The following is a 24,116-nucleotide window of genomic DNA, read 5'->3' as shown; positions in this document are numbered from 1 at the left end:
TTTGTGAGGGACACTGAATGCCAGTCAAGAGTAACTTCCATGTGGCCCCACAGGCCCCAAGGAGTATGAGAGCACCATCAGAGGATGATCTTCCAGAAGTCCTGAAATACTCAGAGTGATGTAATGTCACACCAGTTTCTCATCAAAACCCCTAGCCCTTTCAGAACTACCAAATAAATAAACTTAAGTAGAACATAAGTACTCCCAAATAAACTAAAAACAAACTATTTAACTAATGCCAGGCTTGACTAGCATAAAAATTGCTAGAAGTTTTAATATTTGGTCTAGGAAGCAGAGCACTGAACTAGGGATCTGTGACCCTTACCTCTCTGCACTACCCTCACCCCTTTATGAGAGCTCAATCTTCCCATCTGTACCCCGAGACTGCACCGTATAGTAGTTTCCTAGGGCTGCTGTAACAAAGTACCACAAACTGGATGGCTTTAAACAATAGAAGTTTATTAACCCATAGCTCTGGAAGCCAGAAGTCCAAAATTAGGGTGTAGGCAGGGTCATGCTCCCTCTGAGGACTCTAGGCCTTCTATGATCCTTCCTTATCTTTTCCTAGTTTCCAGTGGTTGCTGGCAGTCCTTGTCATTACTTGGTTTGTGATGTCATTACTCCTATGTCTCCAACTTCACATGGCTGTTTTCTGTGTTTGTGTCTCTGTGTCTAGATTTTCCTCTCCTAATATGGATGCTAGTTACTGAATTAGAGTCCACCCTAATACAGTATTACCGAATTTTAACTTGATTGTATCTGCAAAGACCCTCTTTCCGAATAAGATCACATTCATGAGCACAGGGGAATTAGGATTTCAACATCTTTTTAGGGTGGGGAGGACACAATTCAACCTGTAAGACACCTGTTTTGAAGTGTGCACCTAATCATCTGCAAGATTTCCCAGATCCAAAGTTCTAGGCTCATTAAAGTGTTTATTGAATTTGCTCCCATTTTTCAAATTAGATAGCCTTTGTCTTTAGCACTATGGATCATTAATCAGACAAACCCTAGTTTTGCACCGACCAGCTGGGTGACCCTGGCAAGTTGCCCACAAGTCCAGGGCTCCAGTTTCTTAAGCTAAGGGAGATGATACCAGCATGGCTGGGGGCACAGAGCAGACCTGTGCTTTTGGGGAAGGTTCCTCTTCTCACCTTCCTGTCACATATCTGGGAGAGAAAGGCACACACCCAGGCAGTATCCAGGAGTCTCCCTAACGATGGTGGCGAAGAATGTAGAGGAGCAAGCAGCGGTTTCAATTAAAATTCACTGTTTCTTTCAGAACAGAAGAAAGTAATAAACCAATGCAGTAAATTAGTGCTGTGGAATTAATGCCCAGATAGACGAAATAAAAGAGAAATTTATGACCTTAATCAATCTCTTAAAAAAATATATACATATATACAACTCCATCATCTGCTTTATTTACACCCTCCCAAATAATTCTCAGTAATTTTCAGCAGCAGCTTTGCCAGCAGCTGCTGGCTGTGTATCTAGGAGCGTCACCCCTCCTCCATGCCCCTTCCTGGTGGGTTAGCAGGACAGGGAGTGACATGGAAGACTGACCACCAGCCCCACTGAATGACCAACACCTCATCCCTTGGGAGGCACTTCTGAGCCTCTTACACAACTAGTGGGTCCCGAGCCAGGCAGCAGCATCATTCTCTTCCCTCCAGGACTGCCTGCTCAGTCCTCTGTCCCTTTTACCAAAGTTCCCCATTCCTGATTGTCATTCAGTTTTATAAAATCCTTTTCCCAAGTAACAGTTGTATTAACTCAAAGATCTGAATCTCATAAATGGGTGAAACAGATACTGTTGCCCAACTAGCAACCCTGTCCATTGAAACTTGACTTAATTTGGCAGGGGCAGGGGCAGGTCAATGATTTCCTTCATATTATTAATGGGGCACCAGTTTTCACTTCACTAAGTCTTTCCAATCCTATGTTGTATCTAAAGATGGAGATCTGGGACACCAGTCGAAGTCCTCACAAATCTACCAGTCGGCTGGGGCTTGTGAATGAACACTACATACTTAACAACGGATGCCAAAGACCTCAGAGAGCCTTCATCTAGGTACAGGACTACAGAATCCTCAGTGGAAGTCAAAAGGATTTTTTTTTTCTTTTTCATCTACCTTTATTTCAAGGAAAGAACAATCCCCATATTTATCCATCAGAAGGCTGACATTAAGCAGAAATAGGATTGGAGCTGTAAAAGTATTTTAAGGGAATAAACCCTGGGAACCTTAAATAATTTCTTCATGCTATCTTCTGAAAAATGCTGTTCAAAACTGACTCTAACGAAAATTCTGTTACAGCCAAATCCTCTCCAAATAATGAGCAGAGAAAAAGATAACTGTATCCACATTTATTTTGTTTGAAGATTTGTTATTATTTTGTTCTTTTCCTAATGGATTTGATTTCAAGCATTCAGAGAGCCTTTAAAAAACAAAGAACTCAGAGTCAGAGGGCAGCTCTAGATTTCTTTCTATTTTTATTTCATTGTATTATTAATGATACATATGCATGCATATATATGTAGATATAGGTATAGATGTACACACTTTTTTTTAAGGTTAACAAATCCATCACACCTTCAAACCCAGTCATTCATTTTGTACAGGATGCTTTGGTAAGGGCCATATGGAAAAGAATCCTACAAAATATTCCATACTCATTCATCAGTTCTCAACACCCAGGAGACATTCAACAATGCCAGGAGGTATTTTGACTGTCACAACTATTGTCCTACTCAATAATGCATAGGACAGCCCCCACCTTGAGACTTGTCCAATCCAAAATGTTGACAGCACTGAGGTTGAGAAACTCTGAAATTAGCACTTACGATCTTAACCAGCACACAGACAAAATCAAGCCACAGGAAGAAGAGCCAGAGTTCATTCACCACAGGAAAGAGCATGTTCTCCCTTGTGATGGCCAGCCCTGACCAAGCCCTCTGCACCCTCATAATCCCTAACCCCCATCCTTCCAGCCCATAGTTGTGAGTTGATCAAATGGGGAAACCCACAGCCTCCCAGGGAACGTAATGACAGTGTAGGAAAATTCCCTTTGTCCTTGTTCATTTGGAGCACATTCACAGGGATGCAAAGGTCACTGCTGAATTTAAATAACCCCCCTGTGATAAATCTGCATGAGCCCGATTTGTTCTACTGGACTTGTTGGATTAAATGAACACAATTTAATGTTCTATAGGACAAGGCCTCCTTTCATGGCTGAAAGAAGGAGCGAGGGTGATTTACAGTTTCATACATACTCATTCGCTACATTATCTGCTTTGTGCCTGTACTTATGAATATCAACTCATCATCTAGTGGCCATTTCTACCCATTCAGGAGAATTTAGCTTTCCATTAGGAAGGAATAAGGAATAAGAGACGGTAACAAGAGATTGCCATAGCATTCAAGCTGAAGAAAAAGCACCAATATTTGTACCCTTGTCCCTCACCTTGTGTTTTTTTCTTTTTAATCTCTGGTTTTATACACAAAACAAGGTTTCCTTCTGGTTTCCAGGAAAAGGTAGTTTCCTAAGCAGATTACCAACAAACAGGGCCATGCATAAAGATAAGGATTATGTTACTTGATACTAAATTATTTTTGAGTACCACTATCTTATGAACTAACCCTTTTTTACAATGGCATACTAATATCCAATGTTTGTTTATTCATTAAAGTAGGTCTGACCTCCACTTAGGAAGAACTTCTGCTTCATTCCATATAATTGGAAACAATACAATTGCATTCAAACATTATATAATGCAGATTTTTATTAACCACAAGTCTTACGAATCAGTGATATTTTCTTCATGGATGATTAAAGATTTTCATTTCTCTCCACTTCATAAAATACAAAGTATAAGCCAGGTTATGAGAGCTGATTTGGGGGGTGGGTAAAGAGACTACTTGGAATGCATAGTCACACCTCAAAATTCCAGCAATGTGAGGCAAGAGTGAATGGATAAATTATAAGGTAGGCTACCTTGTCCTCAGGTAAATCTCTCAGCACAGTGTTACTTTCCTCTTTTGTTTCGTTTGGGTACTGAAGTCTAGAGCCTTCTAACGAAGTTCTCCAGGAAAGCAACATCAGCCTCCCTTGGGAACTTGTTGAAAATGCTCCACCTCAGGAATCTGTAGCCTAACAAGATAGCCAAGTGATTATTATCATGTTGAAGTGTGGTTTAGACTTTTCCTTCTGTTACCTTTCCTGGTTATTTACCCACTATGTCTTATACCATACACCAAAAGACATGCTGATAGTATTTGGAGTTGATTAAAAACAGAGGATGTTCAGTATTTTAATAAGCTATCCCCCCCCCAAAAAAAAACAAAATGAAAAACAAAAACAAAAACAAAAGCTATCCCTCCCATTTAAATAGGGAAAAAATGTCTAAATCCAAAGATAACAATGGATGAGGGTAGAATTTGAGGTACCTCTGCAGCAGACACACTTATGAAGAGGAACTCTTCCTCTCTACCCACGTGGTGGGCAGGGCAGCTAGTCTACCCACACATAAAGCATATTGCCATCAGGTTTATCCCAAGATGTTCACAGAAAGTCAAAGGGAGTTCAGCTTTCTCATCACTCAAACACAGATAGAGATGCCAGTGACCAAAGCATGGACCAAAAGGAGACATATGTCACACTGCAGGGAGGAATTCAGAAAGCCTAATGCCCTAGATAATTGATTGGCAGAAGATCTGGAAAAAGCAAGGATCACCTTCATAGACAGGGGCTTTCAGTGCAGCATATGCTAATCCTGGTTGTATGCTGAGCAGAGGCAAAGGAAAACAGAAAGGGATCTTTTTATTTATGTTTTTTTCCCTCCAAAAGTATTAAGTTGGCCTCCCAAAAGAAAGATATATAACCCAAGGCTTTTAAAAATCCAAATATTGGGACGCCTGGGTGGATCAGCGTTTGAGCGCCTGCCTTTGGCCCAGGGTGATCCTGGAGTGCCAGGATCAAGTCCCACATCAGGCTCCCTGCATGGAGCCTGATTCTTCCTCTGCCTGTGTCTCTGCCTTTCTCTGTATCTCTCATGAATAAATAAATAAAATCTTAAAAAAATATTTAAAAAAATGAATAAATAAAAATAAAAATCCAAATATCACCAAAGAGAGAGAGATACATATTTGTTACTTCTAATGTCTTACAACACTCCAGACATTTATGAATCTTTTAAAATTCTTTTTCTAATGGTATAATGCCTCTCAAACTAGCTTAAGTAGCAGCAGATGGGCTTTCAAGGTCAGCTTAACTTGCTTATATTCCCAAGGTAGTTTTCTGGCTCGCTCTCTCTCTCTCTGCAGATGGACCCATTCTTCCGGGCCCACTTCAGATCTGAGAAGTCCTTGCCCCAGGCCCCCTCTGACATGCTACCCTTTCCACAGAGTTTGACCATTTATTTCTTATAAACTGCCTTACATTCTTTGCTAAAGTACATTGTATGTGTGATGGTCCTATTTTTCCCATGAGAATAAATTCCCTGAATGCAGAAACCATCTCATGCCTCTGTTATATCTGCCATCTTGTAATACCTGAGGTCTAAGACAGCAGTAGACAATAGTGCACAACACACTTTCTAAGCCTGAATGGAAGGTTCCAGTGCTATACAATATGTAATGAGGAAAAACACTGCTGTCTTTCAAGTATGCCTTCCTCAAAAGACAGTGGAATTGTGAAGTACCGTATGTGCCACTTACATAAACTTTATTCTAGTGGGGAATACAGGATGATTAATAATAGTAACAACAACAGCTAAAATCTAGTGAGTGAGTGCTCTACTACATGCTGGCATGCTTGTACTGGGCTAGTATGGTTTCCATACTATAGATAGAACTAAAATAAACATTCTAAAACCCTAGAGGAACTACTCACACCTGTTCCCCAATTGAGACTGGATAACTAGTTAATGGCCACCTTGGATTTTGTTACAAGGGCTAGAAGCAAGCATTTGCGTTCCTGTTCACCCAAAGAGGCAAGTGGACACCAGCCTGTTGGGTGTCTCCAGCTCAGAACACTTTGGTAGGGCTCTGGTTACTTATGAGCTGAGGCATACATACACTAAGAAACTGCACTGGATTGAATTCAATTGCTTAGCATGGGTTCTCTGTACAGGTCAGAAAGGACCTCAGAGTGGTACAGCTTTTGTTTTTACTCTTAAGCCACAGAAATTACTGAGTTTTTAGTAGAAATTACTGTGGTTTTAGGTCTGGTAGGGAAAAAATAGCATTTTGGGTAGAGAATGCTATTCAGTAGAGAAATCTCTCCCCCTTCTTGGGTCTGGGACATCCGTTATCTTCCGCAAGCTGTGGAACATAAGTATTGACATTATTTGACTATGCATTAAAAATCATTAAATCTTATTTATCATGTATCACATTGCCAAAGCAAAACAAAACTATAAATTTCAACTCGACCATAAAGGAAGGAATGAAAGGTCAGTTTACTAGAGTCTACATCCAATTGAAAAAATCGGAAGCAAAGATCTTTAATAAGTATATTGGTTGGATGCATCTCCCACTTCATTAATAAAGAATGTTACATTAACATAACTATTTCAGACAAATGGTTTTAGAAAGACAGGAAGAAATGCTAAAGCGTGAAGTGTCTCTGTAGAGAGTTTTGAGAGCTGACTACAGACTGTTCATTGGCAGCGTTATACTCAGAGCAACGTGCTTCACGAGAATTACACCAGGCTTGCAGTTCTGTGAATCTTAACAGAAATTAGTGGTAACATGATTCTTCCAGAGCTTTGTAGTTTACCAACAACTTTCAAACACATTACAACTTTCTGTCTTCATAAATAAACCTCCTATGTAGTAAGCAGTATCATTTTCATTTTACAGATAAGAACCTGAGGTCTAAGGAGAATGAATGATGTGTCCATAAGCAGAGGTAAGGAAGTCAAGATGGGGTACCACCTTTTATTGCATTTTCAATATTTCAGGCACTATGCTAAGCATTTCACATAGGACTCCTATTTTTCTTGCAACAATCCTTGCTCTGTAATAGATATTAGTCACTTTGTTAATTTCATGTGAGTCCCAGGAAGGCTTGGGACCCATATCGTACGTTTGTAACTGTTACTAGATTTTGTTTGGAAACTAGTAGGCACAATAATAAATGTTCAGTGAGTGAATAAGTGAACAAACAAAATCTAGTGTTTTCTTATCATGTGCTTGAGAATTACAAAGTAATGCTATGTATTTCTTTTAGACAATTAGAAAAGTTAGTCTAAAATGTCATTCCTGGCACAAATGGTTTTTTAAAATCTATGGCAAGGACAGAGAAATTATAAATCTAATTAAGGCTATTATTATACATGATAGGCTAAATTGTGGTAATACAAGAGTCTCTGAAAATTCATGCCAACTTCTAAAAATCTGCATAAAATACACCTTCAGTTACTTGAGTCTCTATGTTCTTCTTTGCATGTAACGTACAGCCTACATTCTTCACATCCAACCCAAATTCTTCCATGTGACTTTATTCTAAAATCTTTTCAGTGGTCAGAAGAGGAAGAGAAGAATTGAAACCGCCTTTCTGCAGTGTCTTTTAACTTCTCAAAAATAGGGTGGTGGGCTCACTATGAATGACTCAAGTAGCAATGGAATTAGAAGGAAGGCAGAAGGTGATGGGTGGGGTTCACATTCCACAAGGGCTGTGAAACGTGAAGACATCTGTGCCATGTTTTTATTGCGACATTTTTCTTGTATTTATCCCCTCTCTCCTTCAACTTTCTGAAGTATCAGAGTTCATTTCTCTGCCACCATATTACACAGAGCCCTTGGCTATAGTGAGAAAGTGAATCAGGAGGGGCTTTCCACCCAGCTCAGGTCCTTGAGCAGTTTATCCAACTTAACACAGCTCTGAAAGGTTGAGCTAGTCTCCAAATCCCCAAGTCTTCTCTTTCAAGTTCCAGCAGGCTTCAATATGACCTTGATAGTGGATGACCACTCTTTGTATAATAATGGAATGCAAGTCAATTCCTGATTCAACACTCTTAAAATATGAGAGTCCCCCTAACAAGAGGACTAACATACTTATAATTGGAGAAAATCAATTATTTCCTAAAACTTGGCATCCTTTCCAAATTAGGTTCATGGGAATCTGACATTTATAAAATACATGGGGTCAGCTGTATGTTTCCTCTTTAACAAACATCAACAAAAGAAATAACTATCAACTCTATTAGGAAACCTGAGTATGTCCGCACCAGCAAACATCAACTAGTCTAGCTTTTGACACTGTCAATTCACTTGCCCAGGGTGAAACAGCAATGCCATCTTTTTTGCATTCTTCTAAATTCCAATTAATTCAAACAAACTCTATCTGCCACAACTCTCACTGAGGGTTTGACTCTCTTTTTCAGACTAAACAAGGCAAATCACAAGAAAGCAAGAAACCTCTGAGACCTTCCCAAGTATATGTAATTGTCTCAGAATGCGTTCCTCCAAATTTGATACCTGCCCTGCCTGAGCCTTAGCCAACAAATTGTAGGGCCAATTTCTAGAAATTTTTTTAAGCAAAAGATCCAAAAACTTAAAGGTGGTACATTTTATGTAAAAATTGAGACACTGGAAGTTCTTCTAAATATTGACACTACACTCACGAGTACTACAAGAATCATAAAAAATCTGGGGCTGAAATTTAAGGCTTACAGGAGATCATTTACAACAAGCTAGATGAAAGTCAAGCAAAGGAGAAGCTCCTAGAAGTAAAGGAATCACAAAGCCAGCTTATCCGCAGAACCCAGCCTGGGCCAGTTTTTTCCCTCCCAAGAAAGACAAAGGGGACAGTTGGCCTTCTGAGTGGCTTGGGAACCACTTTTATTATTATGAGGAAAGCAAATCTAAAGCTTTTTGTGAAAGCCTCTAATTTCTATTTAGATCAGTTCACCTTGGCTCAGCTGAAGTTAAAACACACCAACCAGAATATACCAAGTAGAATGGTCACCTTTTCAGAAACTACCCACAGAAAAAAGAAGAATGTTGTTCTCTACATCATACAATAAGTCAGAGGAAAGATAAAATGATCTAAATAAACAAGTGTCAGGCTGATGGGTTTAAAAGCTGGGCAACCAATGGAAAAAAGTCATATGAGCATTCCCTTACCTGTTTTGGTATTGATGGCAAAAAAATTCTGGGGATTCCCACTTGTAATCCTGTATGTCAGTTTCTCATTGGAACTGGAGTCAGGATCCTCAGCTTGGATCTGAATGACAGATACATCCTTTGGAGAGTTTTCCATGACAACAGGATAATAAATAGGTTCTGAGGTCAGGGGGGCATTGTCATTCACATCTTCAATTTCAATGTAGACCTCAATAGTAGAATAAAGAGGAACAACGCCCCGATCTGTGGCATACACGGTCAGCCAGTATGAACCCGTTGTCTCTCGATCAAGAATGTCTGCAGTAGAGATGACTCCTAAAAGAAAAGCAGAGAGACTGCTACAGCAAAACATTAAGTAAATTGTCCCCACTTCAGGGGGGCCTCACTAAATAATCTTGGCACATAAAAAAATCCTTAATGTAGGACTCAATTAAGATGTTTCTTTTTATGTAAGAAAATTATTTTCTGCAAAACCATACTAAGTAGCTATCCTACCATTTGAGAAATATAATAACATTCACAAAGACTATTTGAATTTGGAGGAAGGGATATCTCAATACATATGCACGTACACACACACACACATAGACACACACACACAAACAGAGAGAAGACAATAGGGAGCCATGGGAAGAGAGTAGGCCAGAGGTCAAAATACTTCCAGAGATGCATGGGAAGTCAGGGCACTATCAGGTCAACATCTCCATTTGACCTTGATATTGAGTTCATTGCTTATGCAACCGAAAGCTCTCCCAGGGTAAATTATTTTATTTGTTCATTCACAAAAATGAAAAAGACCTTTCAAATGTTCTTTTGCCAGTTAGGATGGAAAATATTTTGTATGCAAAGATGTAATAAGCTTCCTTCACATCGTTTCCCTGAAAATCCAATGTCACAGTTATTCCAAAAGAATGAGAGAAGAAGCCAGACCGATACACTTTCTGAATGATCTTTACCATGTAACGAACCCTACAGAGGGCTCTAAATAAATTCTGAGTATCTGAGAGATACTCATGGACAATTATTTTAAATTAGGAGCAGAAAAATGCCCAATCTCCTCCCTTCAACTTTCCCGTTTCAGGGTAGAAACAAGTGCCAACCAGGAAATCAGGTGTCTGCCAGGAAAGCCAGAGAGAAAACACAGTGCTCTATCTTCACAGCACTCACCCAAAACACTGGGTTACAGAAACTTGCTACAGGAGCTCTTAAGCACTTTCACTGGGGTGGGAAAACTTGGGCTTAGCTTATAAAATCTCTTATAGTAGTCAGGATACTTGTGGAAAGCATGCAATTTGTGTAAATCTTTATTTTTACTTTTTTTTAAAAAATATTTTATTTATTTATTCATGAGAGGCACAGAGAGAAGAGAGGCGGAGACATAGGGAGAGGGAGAAGCAGGCTCTATGCAGGGAACCTGATGCAGGACTCAATCCCAGGACTCCAGGATCATGCCCTGGGCCAAAGGCAGATGCTCAACTGCTGAGCCACCCAGGTGTCCCTGTGTAAATTTTTATACCTGAAAAGACAGCCATGGAAAAAAATCAAGAAATAGTTTTCCAATTCTGGACTGAATCCTCTAGCCTCTGAATTTCCATCAGACTTTAGACTGTATTAGGCATATAGTTTGGCCTACAGACCCTATATAAGCAAAATGCCAAGTATAGCAATTGGAACAGAGGAGGGTATCTGTTCAGAAATAGGTCAGAATACTCAAAGTTGCCTAAAACTCAGAATGGCTAATCTTCTAAGGGAAGGAACCTAAGTGATGGTGAAGTTCTAACTCCAAAGTTATCCAGCAAAGAACCCTGCATAGGGTTATGCAATGGAACAAAAGATAACTTTTTTTAAGACTTTATTTTTAAATAATCTCCACACCCAACATGGAACTTGAACTTACATCCTAAGATCAGGAGTCACATGCTCTACTGATTGAACCACGTAGGCACCCTGACAAAAGATAATCTTAAATATTCTCAATGGAATATGCAAAACATATTGGATTTCTTGATTCATGGGTGTTACCTAGAAGTCAAAATAGAGATGCCAATATGGCATCAGAAGAATAGACAGCAGATAACAGGGTAGGAAGAAAACAGGAAGAGCAAAATACAGTGATTATAAACATACTGCTATGTGTCCATTGACTAAATGAGTAACACACATCCTTATAAACTGGACTGAGATAGAGCAGAATGTCAACATGACACTAAGGTCTGGAGACACTGGAGGGCCAGAGACCTGGCCAAATGTGAGCACACTTACAGGACTCAGGTCTATCACAGACGCCATGGCAAGTTTCCTGGAATACTCACAGCAGTAAAAGCCCTAAGCCACCATGCAGATACAAGTGACACTGAACCGGGGGAATTAGAGCTCTTCAAGTTAGAGGACAGTCAAGTGCCATGAAACAAAGCAGTTTCTGGAACGGAGACAAAAAGTAGGCTGGTAGGATCTGGGATGCAGTGTATGGGTTACAAAAAATGCTCTAGAGATGCTAGGAAGCACATCTTGCATGAGACCTATCAATTCAACTCACAAGCATCCACTGGCCCCTGTGCTAGACATTGGAGGAATAGTAATAACAGAGAAGATCTCTATCTTCAAGGGACTCATAGTCTTGCTGAGAAGACAGATCTCTCATGAGAAGATCTGCTCTGAGGGGAAAACTGCATAGCCAACAGCCAGGTTTCATCTGGTTTGGACTGATATACTAGGAAGGGCAAAAAAAACCTAGCAGAAGAGGGTGGGAGGCAAGTAGAATAGCATTTACTGAGCATTTGTAATGTGCTGTGAGGTTGCAACATAACTCCTCTATAATATGAGCTTTATAATATTCTCTTCTATGGATGAGCCATTAAGTCTCAAATGTGAGTAGATAACTTTCCAAAAGTCACATGGCTAATTGTAGAACTGAAGTCAGCCTGCCTCAATGCTCCAATTTCAAACCTAGATGGTATTACTTGGACAAGGTGTTTAAACCAAGCTAGCCTAGTTTTACTACCCATATCTCAGTGTTGTGGTGATCATGTACTTAAATGTATGTTAAGAGCTTAGCAAAATACTTGCAACATAGTAGATGCTGAGTATGTTATACTGGTGTGAATCTAAGGCAACACCAAAAAGCCTTGTCAAGAGTAATCACACTCTAAAGCAAGGGACAATTTGAAGAGGAGAGAAGTTTTATATGGACTCATGTGTTGGATTTTTTTCTTTTCTCCGGTTGTGTGGCACTCTTGCATATATAGCCTTTGTGACTTGCTCATGACATACCTTTATGTGAAAATATCTGGGCTATTCAGGAAACAGTAAAATAAGTCCACTAAAAAGAGGACATAACACAACAAGCAGCAAAATCAAAGAAGCTGGGTCAGCTTTGCTTATGCTTTGCCTGAACACCTACCACGCACGCACTTGTTGCACTCACATGCACTCATAAGCACATGTGCACATGTGCATGCTCACACACATACATACACATACAGATTTGAAGAATTGCTTTATGATCCCTGGAAATCACTTAATTCCTTTTTCTTGCACCTGTCAAACTGGAAGATGGTATATTACAGGCTTTGGACATTAAATGATTCTGAGAAGTCCTTGGATGAAAGGCATCCACTAATGCCAATTAAAATATATGAGTGGAATATTCTACTCTATTTTTAAATAAAGGATCAGACATGTCCCTAGAAATTAGAATTCTTTCTCATTAAAATAAAATGTCTATGGCTATATTTACTCACTATCTAGAAGTGCAAATGAGTATCTTGGAACATAGTGTTCAGATATCAGTCTCATGGTCCAAAACTGTGAGGACAAAATGAAAGAATGTGTTAAAAATTACTTTTAAGATTCATCCAAGGATCCATATTAATCAGATTAATACAACCAGTGCCCAAGGACAGCATTTCCTCACATCCTACTATGCTCTCATGGCTAATTATGACCTATATGGTCATAACTAAAAATGTAAACCCACATGACCTTTTCTATTAAACAAAAACTCACTTTTGTGGTTGACCAAAGATTACCAAAACCACATCGTGAGCCCTTAGTTTTGTGACAACTGTCACACATTACTTTTTAAAACTGAAGGTGTATCTGACAAATGGTAAACTACACATATATAAAATAAACAATGCAGTAGGTTTTGTTAGCCATGAAACCACTACCACAATCAGGATAGCAAACATAATCATAATCCCCAAAAGTATTCTCCTTCCCATTTTTAATCCCAATTAAAAATGCTCCCTACTCCAAGGCAACCCAGATTAGCTGTCAAACAGATCAATTTCCATTTTCTAGAATTTTACAGAAATGGAATCATGCAGTATGTACTCTTTTTGAATGGCTTCTTTCACACAGAATATATTATTTTGAGATTCATCTATGTTGAGATATATATCTGTATCTATATCTATATATATCAATGCATCACTTTGTTTAATTTTTGAGCAGTATTCCATTGTATATTTGTTTCAACCATTGACTTGATAGGCATTTCAGTTGCTTTCAGCTTTTAGATATTACAAATAAAACTGCTAAGAACCTTTATTTATTTATTTATTTATTTTGCTAAGAACCTTTAGATGCAAGTTTTATGCTTAAGTACTTTCATTAGTCTTGAGTAATCACCTAGGAGTAGAATGGCTATATTACATGGCAAATATATGAGTTTACCATTTTGCATTCCCACTAGCAGTCAATATAGGACATTCCAGTTGCTGGATATCCTCAGTTGTGTCATACCTGGCATGATCAGTTGCCTTAGACATTCTAATGCGACGTAGTGGTAGCCTGTAGTTTTAATTTGCATCCTCCTGATGATGTTGAACATCTTTAAAAGTGCTTACTTTCAATCTGCATTTCTTGTTTGGATAAATGTTCAGACTGTTTATTCATTCTTCTGACTGAGGTTTGTTTTCTTATTACTAAAATTTAAGAGTTCTTTATATATGGCTAAAAGTCCTTTATCAGATATATTATTTGTAAGTTTTTTTTGTCCAGGCTGCAGCTAGTCTTTTCATTCTCTTAATTATAGCTTTTGAAGAACAGAAATTTTTAATTTTAATGATAAACAATTTTTAAATTTTTCTTTTACAGATCATGCTTTTTGTGCATCTAAGAAATCATTGCCAAATCCAAGGTCACAAAGGTTTTCTCCTACATTTTCTTCTACAATTTAAAAGTCTTAGGTCTTCTATTTATATCTATGATCAATTTAGAATTAATGCTTATACATGGTGCAATATGGGTCGAGGTTTTTTCTTTTTTTGTAGGTAGGTATTCATGGTTTCCACTTGTTGAAAAGATGATCTTTCCTCCACTGAACTGCTTTTGCATCTTTGTCAAAAATCAATTGATCATGTATGTATGAGTCTAATTCTGGATTCTTTATTTTGTTCCATCGATCTATTTTGCTATGTTTGCATCAATATCACATTGTCTTATTTAATGTAGCTTCATAGTAAGTCTTGAAATTAGGAAGCATAACTTTCAATTTTGCTCTTGTTTTTCAGAGTTGTCTGGACTATTCCAGATCCTTTGTGCTTCCATATGAAATGGAAAATCATCTTTAGAGTTCATATAAAATTTAGGAAAATCTATTAGCATTTTAACAGTCTATCCTTATAGACTTTAAATAGTCTATCCTTATAGACTATTTAAAAAATAACATTATTGATTCTCTGCAAAGAGAGTCTGTTTTGTGTATAAGGATATGCATATTTTTAGTCCATTAGCTAACATAGTTCTGGAGCACTGATCTCCAGAAAGGAGCCTCCTTCCATCTGCCCATTACAGAAAGTAGGCCTATAAGTCTCTGTCTGGTTGCTTAATTGCTATACAGTCTCACTGCCTACAACAGTGTCTGGCATATACTAGGCACACAATAAATATGTGTTCATAAAAGCATTTAGTTCCTAACACCAAATCAGCAGTAAATTAGTTTACCTACTGATGAGATAAGTCAGCCTTACTTGATCAGACCCAAAAGGGACCTCAAAGACCACTAAGTATTACCGACCACTAATGAAAACAGCCTTCCCACAACATCTCTGACCTGAACACCCAGCCTCTGCTTGAAATCTGGTGACAGGGCTCTCACTATTTACAAGGGAGTTTCAGGTAATACGAAGTTCTTCCCACTGAGGCAAAAGTCCCATCTCTTTCTAGTTTTGAATGCTCTTCCTATCTGCACCCCTGCTCACATCCCAGAATAATACAGATCAAGTCTGCAAACCACGTGTGATAGGTCTTCGTAAGATATCAGAAGATGACACCCTCATTCCAGGGTGTTTCCTCTCCAGTCTAAGAATTCTGTCCTCACAATATCACATAGGCTTCTAGTCCTTTCTTCCTCCCCATCTCTGCCTCTGAATCAAGAAGACACGAAGCTCCGTCCATTCACAAATGTGCACTGAGTGGGGGTAGAAATGATGGATTAATAATAAATCTTATTCAAAAGATAAACTATCCACAGTGAGCTTTTAGCATGTTCCAGGTAGTACAGCTCAGTGGAAAGGACCCAGGTAAAATATCCCAGATGGGGACACATCTTATCCCTCACATTTTCATCTACCATGGAAACGCTTCAAGTATACGCAATTGAGATGCTCAAATTTTATGCTGATATTTATGAAAATGTCATTTAATAAAGTCTTTAAAAATGCAGTTGAAGGCACCTGGGTGGCTCAGTCAGTTAAGCATCTGACTCTTGATTTTGGCTCAGGTCATGATCTCAGGGTCCTGAGATCGAACCTGGTGCCAGGCTCTGTACTCAGCAGGGAGTCTGCTTGAGATCTTTTCCCTCTCCTTCTGCTTCTCTCCCCCCATGCACACACTTCCCTCTCTTAAATAAATAAAAACATAAAATCTTTAAACAAATACAGTTGGGATTTTTAAATGATTTTTTGTTTTTGAGATATGTTTATAAATTTTTTTCTTCTCCTCTTTCATCATTATTTGCTGTATAATAAAGGTAGCAGAGGACTGGAATTCTTTGGGCATCTTAATATTTAATTGTATGGGCAGATGCGCAAACAGTAATTAATTGCTACAGAACCACGTACAGCTTAAACTAGAATTAGACCCGCATGAAGTGCATTTAGCTGTAATTGTTCCTTTTTAGACACAAATATTAGAAAAAAATATGTGTATATTGTTCTCATTGAATAACTTCTCAATACTTGATATGAAAGGGAAAACTGTGTGTAGTTGTTCATAATCAGGTGACCATTATATGCTGAGTTGCTCATCAGCCGCATCTTCATATGCCACATCCTAGGTCTCAAATGACATCTAACCCCAAAAGAATGACACCCCAACACCCCCAGTAGCTCTACAAACAGCTGTCAACTGGTTCAGGGAATGCTTTGGGGTAGTGAGCTTATCACATGATGAAAATTCCCTCACCAAAGTAAATAATACAGATTCTGAGGTCAAAAAAAAAAAAGAAAATAACAACAACAACAACAACAACAAAAACACCACACACACACAAACACACACACACACACACACACAGACAAAACAACTTAAAAAAAAAAACTTCTGAGTGGCTTAGTCAGTTAAGGGAGTGACTGTTGGTTTCAGCTCAGGTCATGATCTTGAGGTCCTGGGATCAAGCCCTGGGATGAGCTCCACATCCAGTTCTGCTCTCAGGGGGTAGTCTGCTTGAGGATTCTCTCTCCCTTTCCCTTTGCCCCTCCCCCAACTTGTGCTCTTTCTCTCTCTCTAAAATAAATAAATAAATAAATCTTTTAAAAAAACACAACTTTGATAGCATATTCATTGTAGATGCCCTCAATGAGGTCTATTTGTGCATATATGTTTAATTATGACTTAATTAGTCAAAATATTAACTGCCAATTCTCAGTGCATTGGACACTTTTGTTAAGTTTTTATTTTGCAGGAATGATTGATTCACAGGAAGGTTAAAAAAAATGTACAGGGAGTTCTCAGGCACCCTTCAGCTAACCTCCCCTGTTGTTAGCATCTAAGGGCATTTTTAAATTGCTTATTCCTTCAAGAATCAAACTCTTACTGGATTTATTTCTGAGAACACATGGAATTCCTTCATGGGATCCATAACCACTTTTATCTAACCCTTGCTTGCTGGCAGCAGGATCACAGAGATACTATTTTTCTTTCTGTTCCTATTCATCCCTGGACTTGTATAAGGCTCTTAATGCCTTAACAGGGATCGTTGTTCTGAGCAGAGGGTGGTAATAATTAAGGAAGAATGGGGATTTTATCCTCATAGGCCCAGCCAGGGTCACTCAATGCACTACTGTGGTTATATCTATAATTGCTACCAGTCTAAAATATATGTACAACCCCGATGAGCTGAAATGGGATGAGGCAAGATGAACAGAGAAATTGTGAGCGGAGAGAATCTTAACTTAGATGCTTAAAATGCTTAGAATTTTAGTGTGAACATATTACATATACATATATTTTATGTACCCTCTATATCACATACTTGATATATAATATATTTAAACACACACTTTAATGTACTTTTTAAATTGGTGATTTTAAGTGAATCGCCCAGCTAATCAACTGGCAAAGTCAGGCCTGGAATCTAGAGCACTGAATAGGAGTCACACACTCTTTTCATTACAGAAGTTGCCTGCTGATCTATCCACATGTGTCCATTATCATGAAAAAGAAGGCAATTCCATGCCCCTGTGCTCCTTGCAGTGGGTTGGTATCAGCTCTTTGGTAATAGGAAATTCAATAGTCCCATTCCTTTCCTCAATTTCTAAAAGTTGCTGCAATGTATTATTCAGAATCCATTTTTATGTCTTCTCAGAAGATTCTCCGATGTTGGATTGGTTTGAGACCAGGCGAATTGGAGGACCGAGCATTCCTTGAAAGTCCATCACTCCTCTGCCTCTGTGTACATCTGCACATGCATGATGCTTCTTTGTCCCCTGCCTCCACATATAGACCTCTCCGTTCTTCACCTTTTCAAGGAGGTTTCAGATTCAGAGAAAACCCTCTCATTCAGAGGGCCAGGGCTGGGACTCACCCCTTCTGCCTCTTCTTTAGCACCTTTTTTTTTTGTCCCTTTATCTTAGGGAACATTATAAATGCTGAGTAAGTAAATGAAGGATAGCAGATGTCTGGCAGATGCAGGCAAGTTGGGGATATCTGGCTCTTCATAGAAAAGAACTCTGAAAAATACCCACATTACAGAAACAACAACAAACAAAACCTAAGTCAACTAGATTTTCACTACCCTGTAATCAGTGGGCAAAATAAAATGAATTTGTCATTGATTTTAGACTTCTCTAATATATATGCAGAATTGATAGTCAACTGGCTCTGAAATTCAAAGCCTCATCTGCAAATTATCCTATTTAAAAGACAAATTTTCTTAGAACTTACATCTGTTTTGGGGTTGTCCCTTTGTTACCTAGCATGCACATGGTGTCATGTTAATATCCTCAAGACTTGAAGCAAAAACAAAGCTTGATGAAGACATCAGTTGTGTTATCATGCACTTAAATGCGGCACTGCTCCCAGGTATACACTGTGGGCAGTCAGATTCAAAGCCTCAGGCTCCCAGATAAAACCCAAACAAGGCGCTCCCTCTCTGTGGGCTCTAGTCCATGGATTCACATGCAGCCTGGACACTTTTGTTCTACTCTGTTCTGTCCTCTTCATGCCGACTCCTATTGATTAGAGATCTTTCATCTTTGCAAGAGGAGAAGAAAAACTCACAACACAGTTGTTGGGAACAATTATGTCCTGAAATACAAGCCGCCTTCACTCCTCATTCTTTCCCAAGACTTGGAAGCTGGAGAGCTAAGATTAAGGCAAAGGGCTTAATTCAAGCTGACAGCTCTCTGGTCTGTTTGGAATTCAAGAATTCTAAAACTTAGCTGCAAGCTTGAAAGCCTCCCTGGCTATGAAGTTCTGGAGGCTCAGTAAACATACATGTGGTACTTGATTTTTTTTTTTAAGCAAACACTTTGGGACCAGTTTTTAATAGATTAAAAAATGTATACCTGTTCTCTCTTTACAGTAATTCTAGTCTGGGTAGCAGGCACCAGGCACTAGCAGTCTGAAAATAGGAAGCAGAAAGAGGACCAAGCTGTGAGTAACACATCAGCTGGCATTCGGTTTATTTTGTTTTGTTTTTTTCCTTTCCTATAATCCAGATTATTCCCAGCCTCAAACCCTTTCTGCGGTCTGTGCTAATTGGCATAACCAACATGCACAGGGCAATGATCTAGAGCCTCACGGCTGACTAGAACAGAAGTTTGAAATCTAAAGCAGTGGCAAAATGCTCTCAGACAACCCAGGAAAGAAAGTGAAAAAGAAATTTTGTTAAGTGTCTGAACACATGGAAGTTATTACATTTATGTGAAGGGTGGCAATTAGCCAGGTTCTATTTATTTAGAAGAAGAAGGAAGCACAAACTTCAGTACAAAGGATTTTGATTAGATACCTAGAACTATTTTCTGATAACAATGGTAGGCAAACAAAGGAATTGGTATCTGAGGGGAAGTGAAATTCTTTTTTGTTCCTATGTTTCAGTGATGTATGATAGGTAGGTAGGTAGATGGATAGATGGATCCAGAGGAGCGGGGGAGGCAGGAAGTGAAGCAGGAAAGAAGGGAGGAAGAAGGAAAAAGGAAGAAGCAGGAAGAGAGGAAGGAAGGAAGGATCTTTGGCCTAGCAGGAAGTTTGGGAGCATTCACATTTGGTAACTAGGTAAAGCTTTGTTTTAAAAAATGCTTAAGACTTCATTATAGAAGAAATTAGGTAATATAGATGAATTTTTAAAAATTTCCCCTCATTTGCTCATGGCCTAGAGATAATAACTGTTAATATCCTTGGTGCATTGCCTTTGTTCTATATTCTTGTCACCTTAAAGCAGCATATTTTCCTGTCATTGAAAATCCTCACTGACCACTGCTTACTGAACTTCTTTCCACATCAATAACTGAAGTTCCATGTGATTGCTTTTTAATGACTGTGTAGCAGTAATGCCCACTTGCCACTAGGCCACAAACACAAGAAAATATACATTCCCTATGTGCAAGAATTTCCTCGGTTCCATCATTGTTGCATACCCTAGTATACACTAGATGCTCAAAAAATATTTATTGAAATGCCCTTATGAAGTTAATCCTTTACTCAATGAGACCCCACTGGTTAGGTCATTAATTGGGTCACATTTTGTTTTTCACCATTATAATTCATGCATTGATGAGTAACCTTGTAACTACATCTTTTTTCAACACTTTTTAGGATAAACTCCTAAAAGTAGAATTGATGGGACAAAGCATATATATCATTTTAAAGCATTTGAATCAACTATCTTCCAGAAAGTTTCTACCAATTATATGCCTACCAGCAGTTTCTGATACACATCTTGTAAAGATTCAATCTTGTATTATTGTTGAGAAGAATAAAAAAATAAAAAAAACACAATACTACAATTTTCCATCTATGGAAATAACAGTAGACCTCATATATAAAACTCTTTAAACAATTCCCCATTGTTGTTTAATCATTTGACTCACGACAAAATGCCATGTTTTTGTGGTAAGACAAAACATTGCTGACAGAGAAGTAGTACTGAAAATTTTGTTGAAAAGACAGACTGTATATAAGGCATAACTTTAATTAAATTAAAATTTGTCCACAAAATCAAACTCTTCTGTCTTGAACAGTGCTGTGGGATTTTTCAATGAAATGTCAGACCATAACCCTTAGCTCTTCAAGTAAGAACATTTTCAGGTGGATGTGCTGTCAGATATTGGTCATACTTTAATCCAGTATTTAGGCTTATTTACTACTGACTGTAACCCAGCACAGAGTATTTGGGATCTTTGAGAAGACTAGCTATCATGAGTCTTTAAAAAAAAAAAGATTTTATTTATTTATTTCAGAGAGAGACAGAGACAAAGTATAAGCAGTGGGGAGGAAGCAGAGGGAGAAGCAAACTCCCCGCTGAGCAGGGAGCCCAAAAGGGGGCTCCATCCCAGGACCCAGAGATCATGACCTGAGCCGAAAGCAGACCCTTAACTGACTGAGCCACCCAGGCACCCCTGTGAGTCTTCATTTAGATTGGAAATTTGAGTTTTGTTTGGAAAAAGCTTTTTACCTTCAAAAAACAGGACTTCGAGAAAGACTCCCTACATCAACATAACTGGAATAAGAGCTTTGGAGTGTTTGTACACCCCCAGGGACCCACAAAAGTTCATACGTTTACTCTGTAAGTAATGTAGGATGGTACAAAGTCCACTTTTTAAAATGGGACTGATCCATTGGAATGTCTGCTTTTATGCTAAAACTTTGTGAACATTTTCCTTTGGGGAGAACTCCTTTTCCACATCGAAGAGAACACTTTCTTTTTCTTTTGATTTCTCCCACTTCAGAATATAAAAACTGAGTAAAGAGGCATCCATTCAGACAGAAATCGCATACCTACTACCCCAGAAGGAGCACCAGCCTTCAGAACCTCCTAATAAAATAATGAAAGCATAAAGCTCACTTATTCTTTTCTCAAGTGAATGCACTCTTGACTTTCACAGCTGATTTGATGTTTACCAAGAAAATATTTTTACTGAGGTTGCACAGATAACTGCACATCTGATCCCAAAATAGCTGAATTTATTCCCTTGGCAAAAACACATTCTAGGTGATAAAAGAGAAAAACGCACAAACAAAGGAAGATGGATCTGGGTCTAAGTTTAGTATTATTGTTGTTTTTCCTCTTTGGGAGCTACAAACCCATACTTGCATTTATTATGACAAGTTTATAAAAGCTTATCATGGGAAAAGCACCCTACAGAACTTCTGTTCTCTTTCACCCTTTCAGGTGAAATCTCACAAAATTGCTTTTCCCTTTGACTAGTGTTGTCAAAATCACACAGACAATGCCATACTTAGGTAATTAAGTTAGGTTGATTAGGTTATAGAGACTATACATAAGCATTAGAGCACATGAATGAAATCCTTGAAACCACCTTACCTTTCTCCACAATGGAAACAATAAACTCTTTGCTTTCCCATTTAAAACCAAATAAGCGACTACAATAGGGTAAAGAAACCAGGGCCCAGAAGGAGGAAAGTGTATGGTTTTCTCTAATTGAGTTTCTCCCTTTCTCATCTTCTATAGATATCTTGGATTGTTTTCCAATTTTCATTCGCAGTTCATCCTATTAAATGGTTCTAACCTCTGACACACACACACACTACCCTGTATTCATCTTCTATTCGTAATTGAGATGAAATGTGCCCACTCGCTCTGTGGACAGAACCAGAGGCACTGACAAGACACAGACAAATACTAACTCACTCTCTCAGCCCAAGCTTTGACAAGAAAACAAAAGACAAATCCTCATCTAGTTACAGCCCTGAAATTCAGTGCGCGTAGGCACAAGGCTGGCATTTTTAGTAAATACGGAGCTGTTGACTGGCACCAAGACAGTAAAAGAGGAAGGGAAAAACCATCGTGAGACTGTTTTGTTGCACTTTCATGCTACAGATAGGAGAGAGCTTTTTTAGAATGTCTGTTTAAATGGGCTTAGGAATTCTAAGCTGTGTAAATGGAAATACAGGTAAATGTTAGTTTTAGAACAAATGATTGAGATTTGCGAATAAATTGCGATGCGGTTTCCTCAAGACGGAGATGAAAAATTGGCATGATTTTGATGAGAACCCTGAGACATGGCCCATAATGTGAAGCAAGTAATAGACATTAGAATCAGAAATGACTATTTTAGGAACTCCAAAAAAAAAAAAAAAAAGGCAGTCATAACATGGTATCTGTATTACTGTTGAAATTCAAGATAATGTGAAAATTATAATATATCAGCATACTGTTTTAAAAATGTGTGCGAATGGTTGAATGAAGAATTCTGTTGGTAGGTATAGACAGTATATATACACTATTGATCTTGATCAGTATCCAGTATCTAAAAGAAAGTTGTTTTGCTACCAAAAATGTATGAGACTCGTGTCCAGAAGGTATTACTCAACATAAACAGTTCTAGCTTAAACTTAGGATAGCTTCTTGGATACTATGATAAACTAGGATCAAAGAGAAAAGAGGGAACGTGTCCAGAAAGGACAGCTCCTGGGTTCTCATGGGATATGGCTATATCCACCCTTCTTCCTTTTATGCATCTACACTTCAGAGTCCAACAGAGATGAAATTCCAGGCACCTATGGAAGGTTGCAAGAGAAAGGAACAACAAAGGAGGGGCAGTATTAAAAGAAAATGGAAAGGGCAGCCCAGGTGGCCCAGCGGTTTGGCACCACCTTCAGCCCAGGGTGTGATCCTGGGGACCCGGGATTGAGTCCCAGGTCGGGCTCCCTGTGGGGAGCCTGCTTCTCCCTCTGCCTGTGTCTCTGCCTCTCTCTCTTTGTGTGTGTCTCATGAATAAATAAATGAAATCTTTAAAAAAATTAAAGAAAATGGAGGAATAGCCTAGAGTTTCAAGGGATCATGCCAGACTGTAGGTTGCATGGGGAATTCTTGACTGAAGAATCAGTTCTGACCAGCTGCCTGCTCAAAATCTTAGGCATGCTCTACAGCCACAGAAGTATTTCTGAGGAATGGGTTTCATCATTAGTGATCTTGATGATGGGGGGCGGGTTTAAAGCTTATTTCCCCGACTAGACTGTAATATCCCCCAACGCAGAGAGGATCCTGCCTGCCTTACTCAACAGACCCCAGCACCTACAGAACACATGACAGCTTGTACACATAGTACATGAACAATAAATATTTGTTCAATGAGTGCATGGTGTTTCTACCTCCAATGGAGTTTTGATGACTGTGCAGGAAGAGCCCAGCTGAGAATTATTATAATTTGTTATATCCATTAACAGTGTCCAACATGTGGCAAGGAGTTAAAAAACCAAAAAAAAAAAAAAATGCACCTAGTTAGCCCTGGGAGAGTGGAAACAGGAAAAGCTGCTAAAAGCAGAGTTTAATTAAAATAGCAGGAGGCCCAGCTG

General features: G+C 38.7%; 1 protein-coding gene across 3 annotated transcripts in view; it reads right to left on the bottom strand.

The window, feature by feature from the left end:
* FAT3 (FAT atypical cadherin 3) overlaps nt 1-24,116 on the bottom strand; it is a 654,685-nt gene that overhangs the window by 337,554 nt on the left and 293,015 nt on the right. For all 3 annotated transcript variants that reach the window (XM_072726163.1, XM_072726164.1, XM_072726162.1), the window contains exon 3: nt 9,132-9,446. In XM_072726163.1, coding sequence (XP_072582264.1) covers nt 9,132-9,446 — 315 coding nt within the window. The remainder of the gene's footprint in view (nt 1-9,131; nt 9,447-24,116) is intronic.

The sequence above is a fragment of the Vulpes vulpes genome, chromosome 11, assembly GCF_048418805.1.
Source record: "Vulpes vulpes isolate BD-2025 chromosome 11, VulVul3, whole genome shotgun sequence".
NCBI lineage: Eukaryota > Metazoa > Chordata > Mammalia > Carnivora > Canidae > Vulpes > Vulpes vulpes.
Note: the sequence above shows the minus strand (reverse complement) of the source record. Positions and strands in the feature narration are given on the sequence as shown.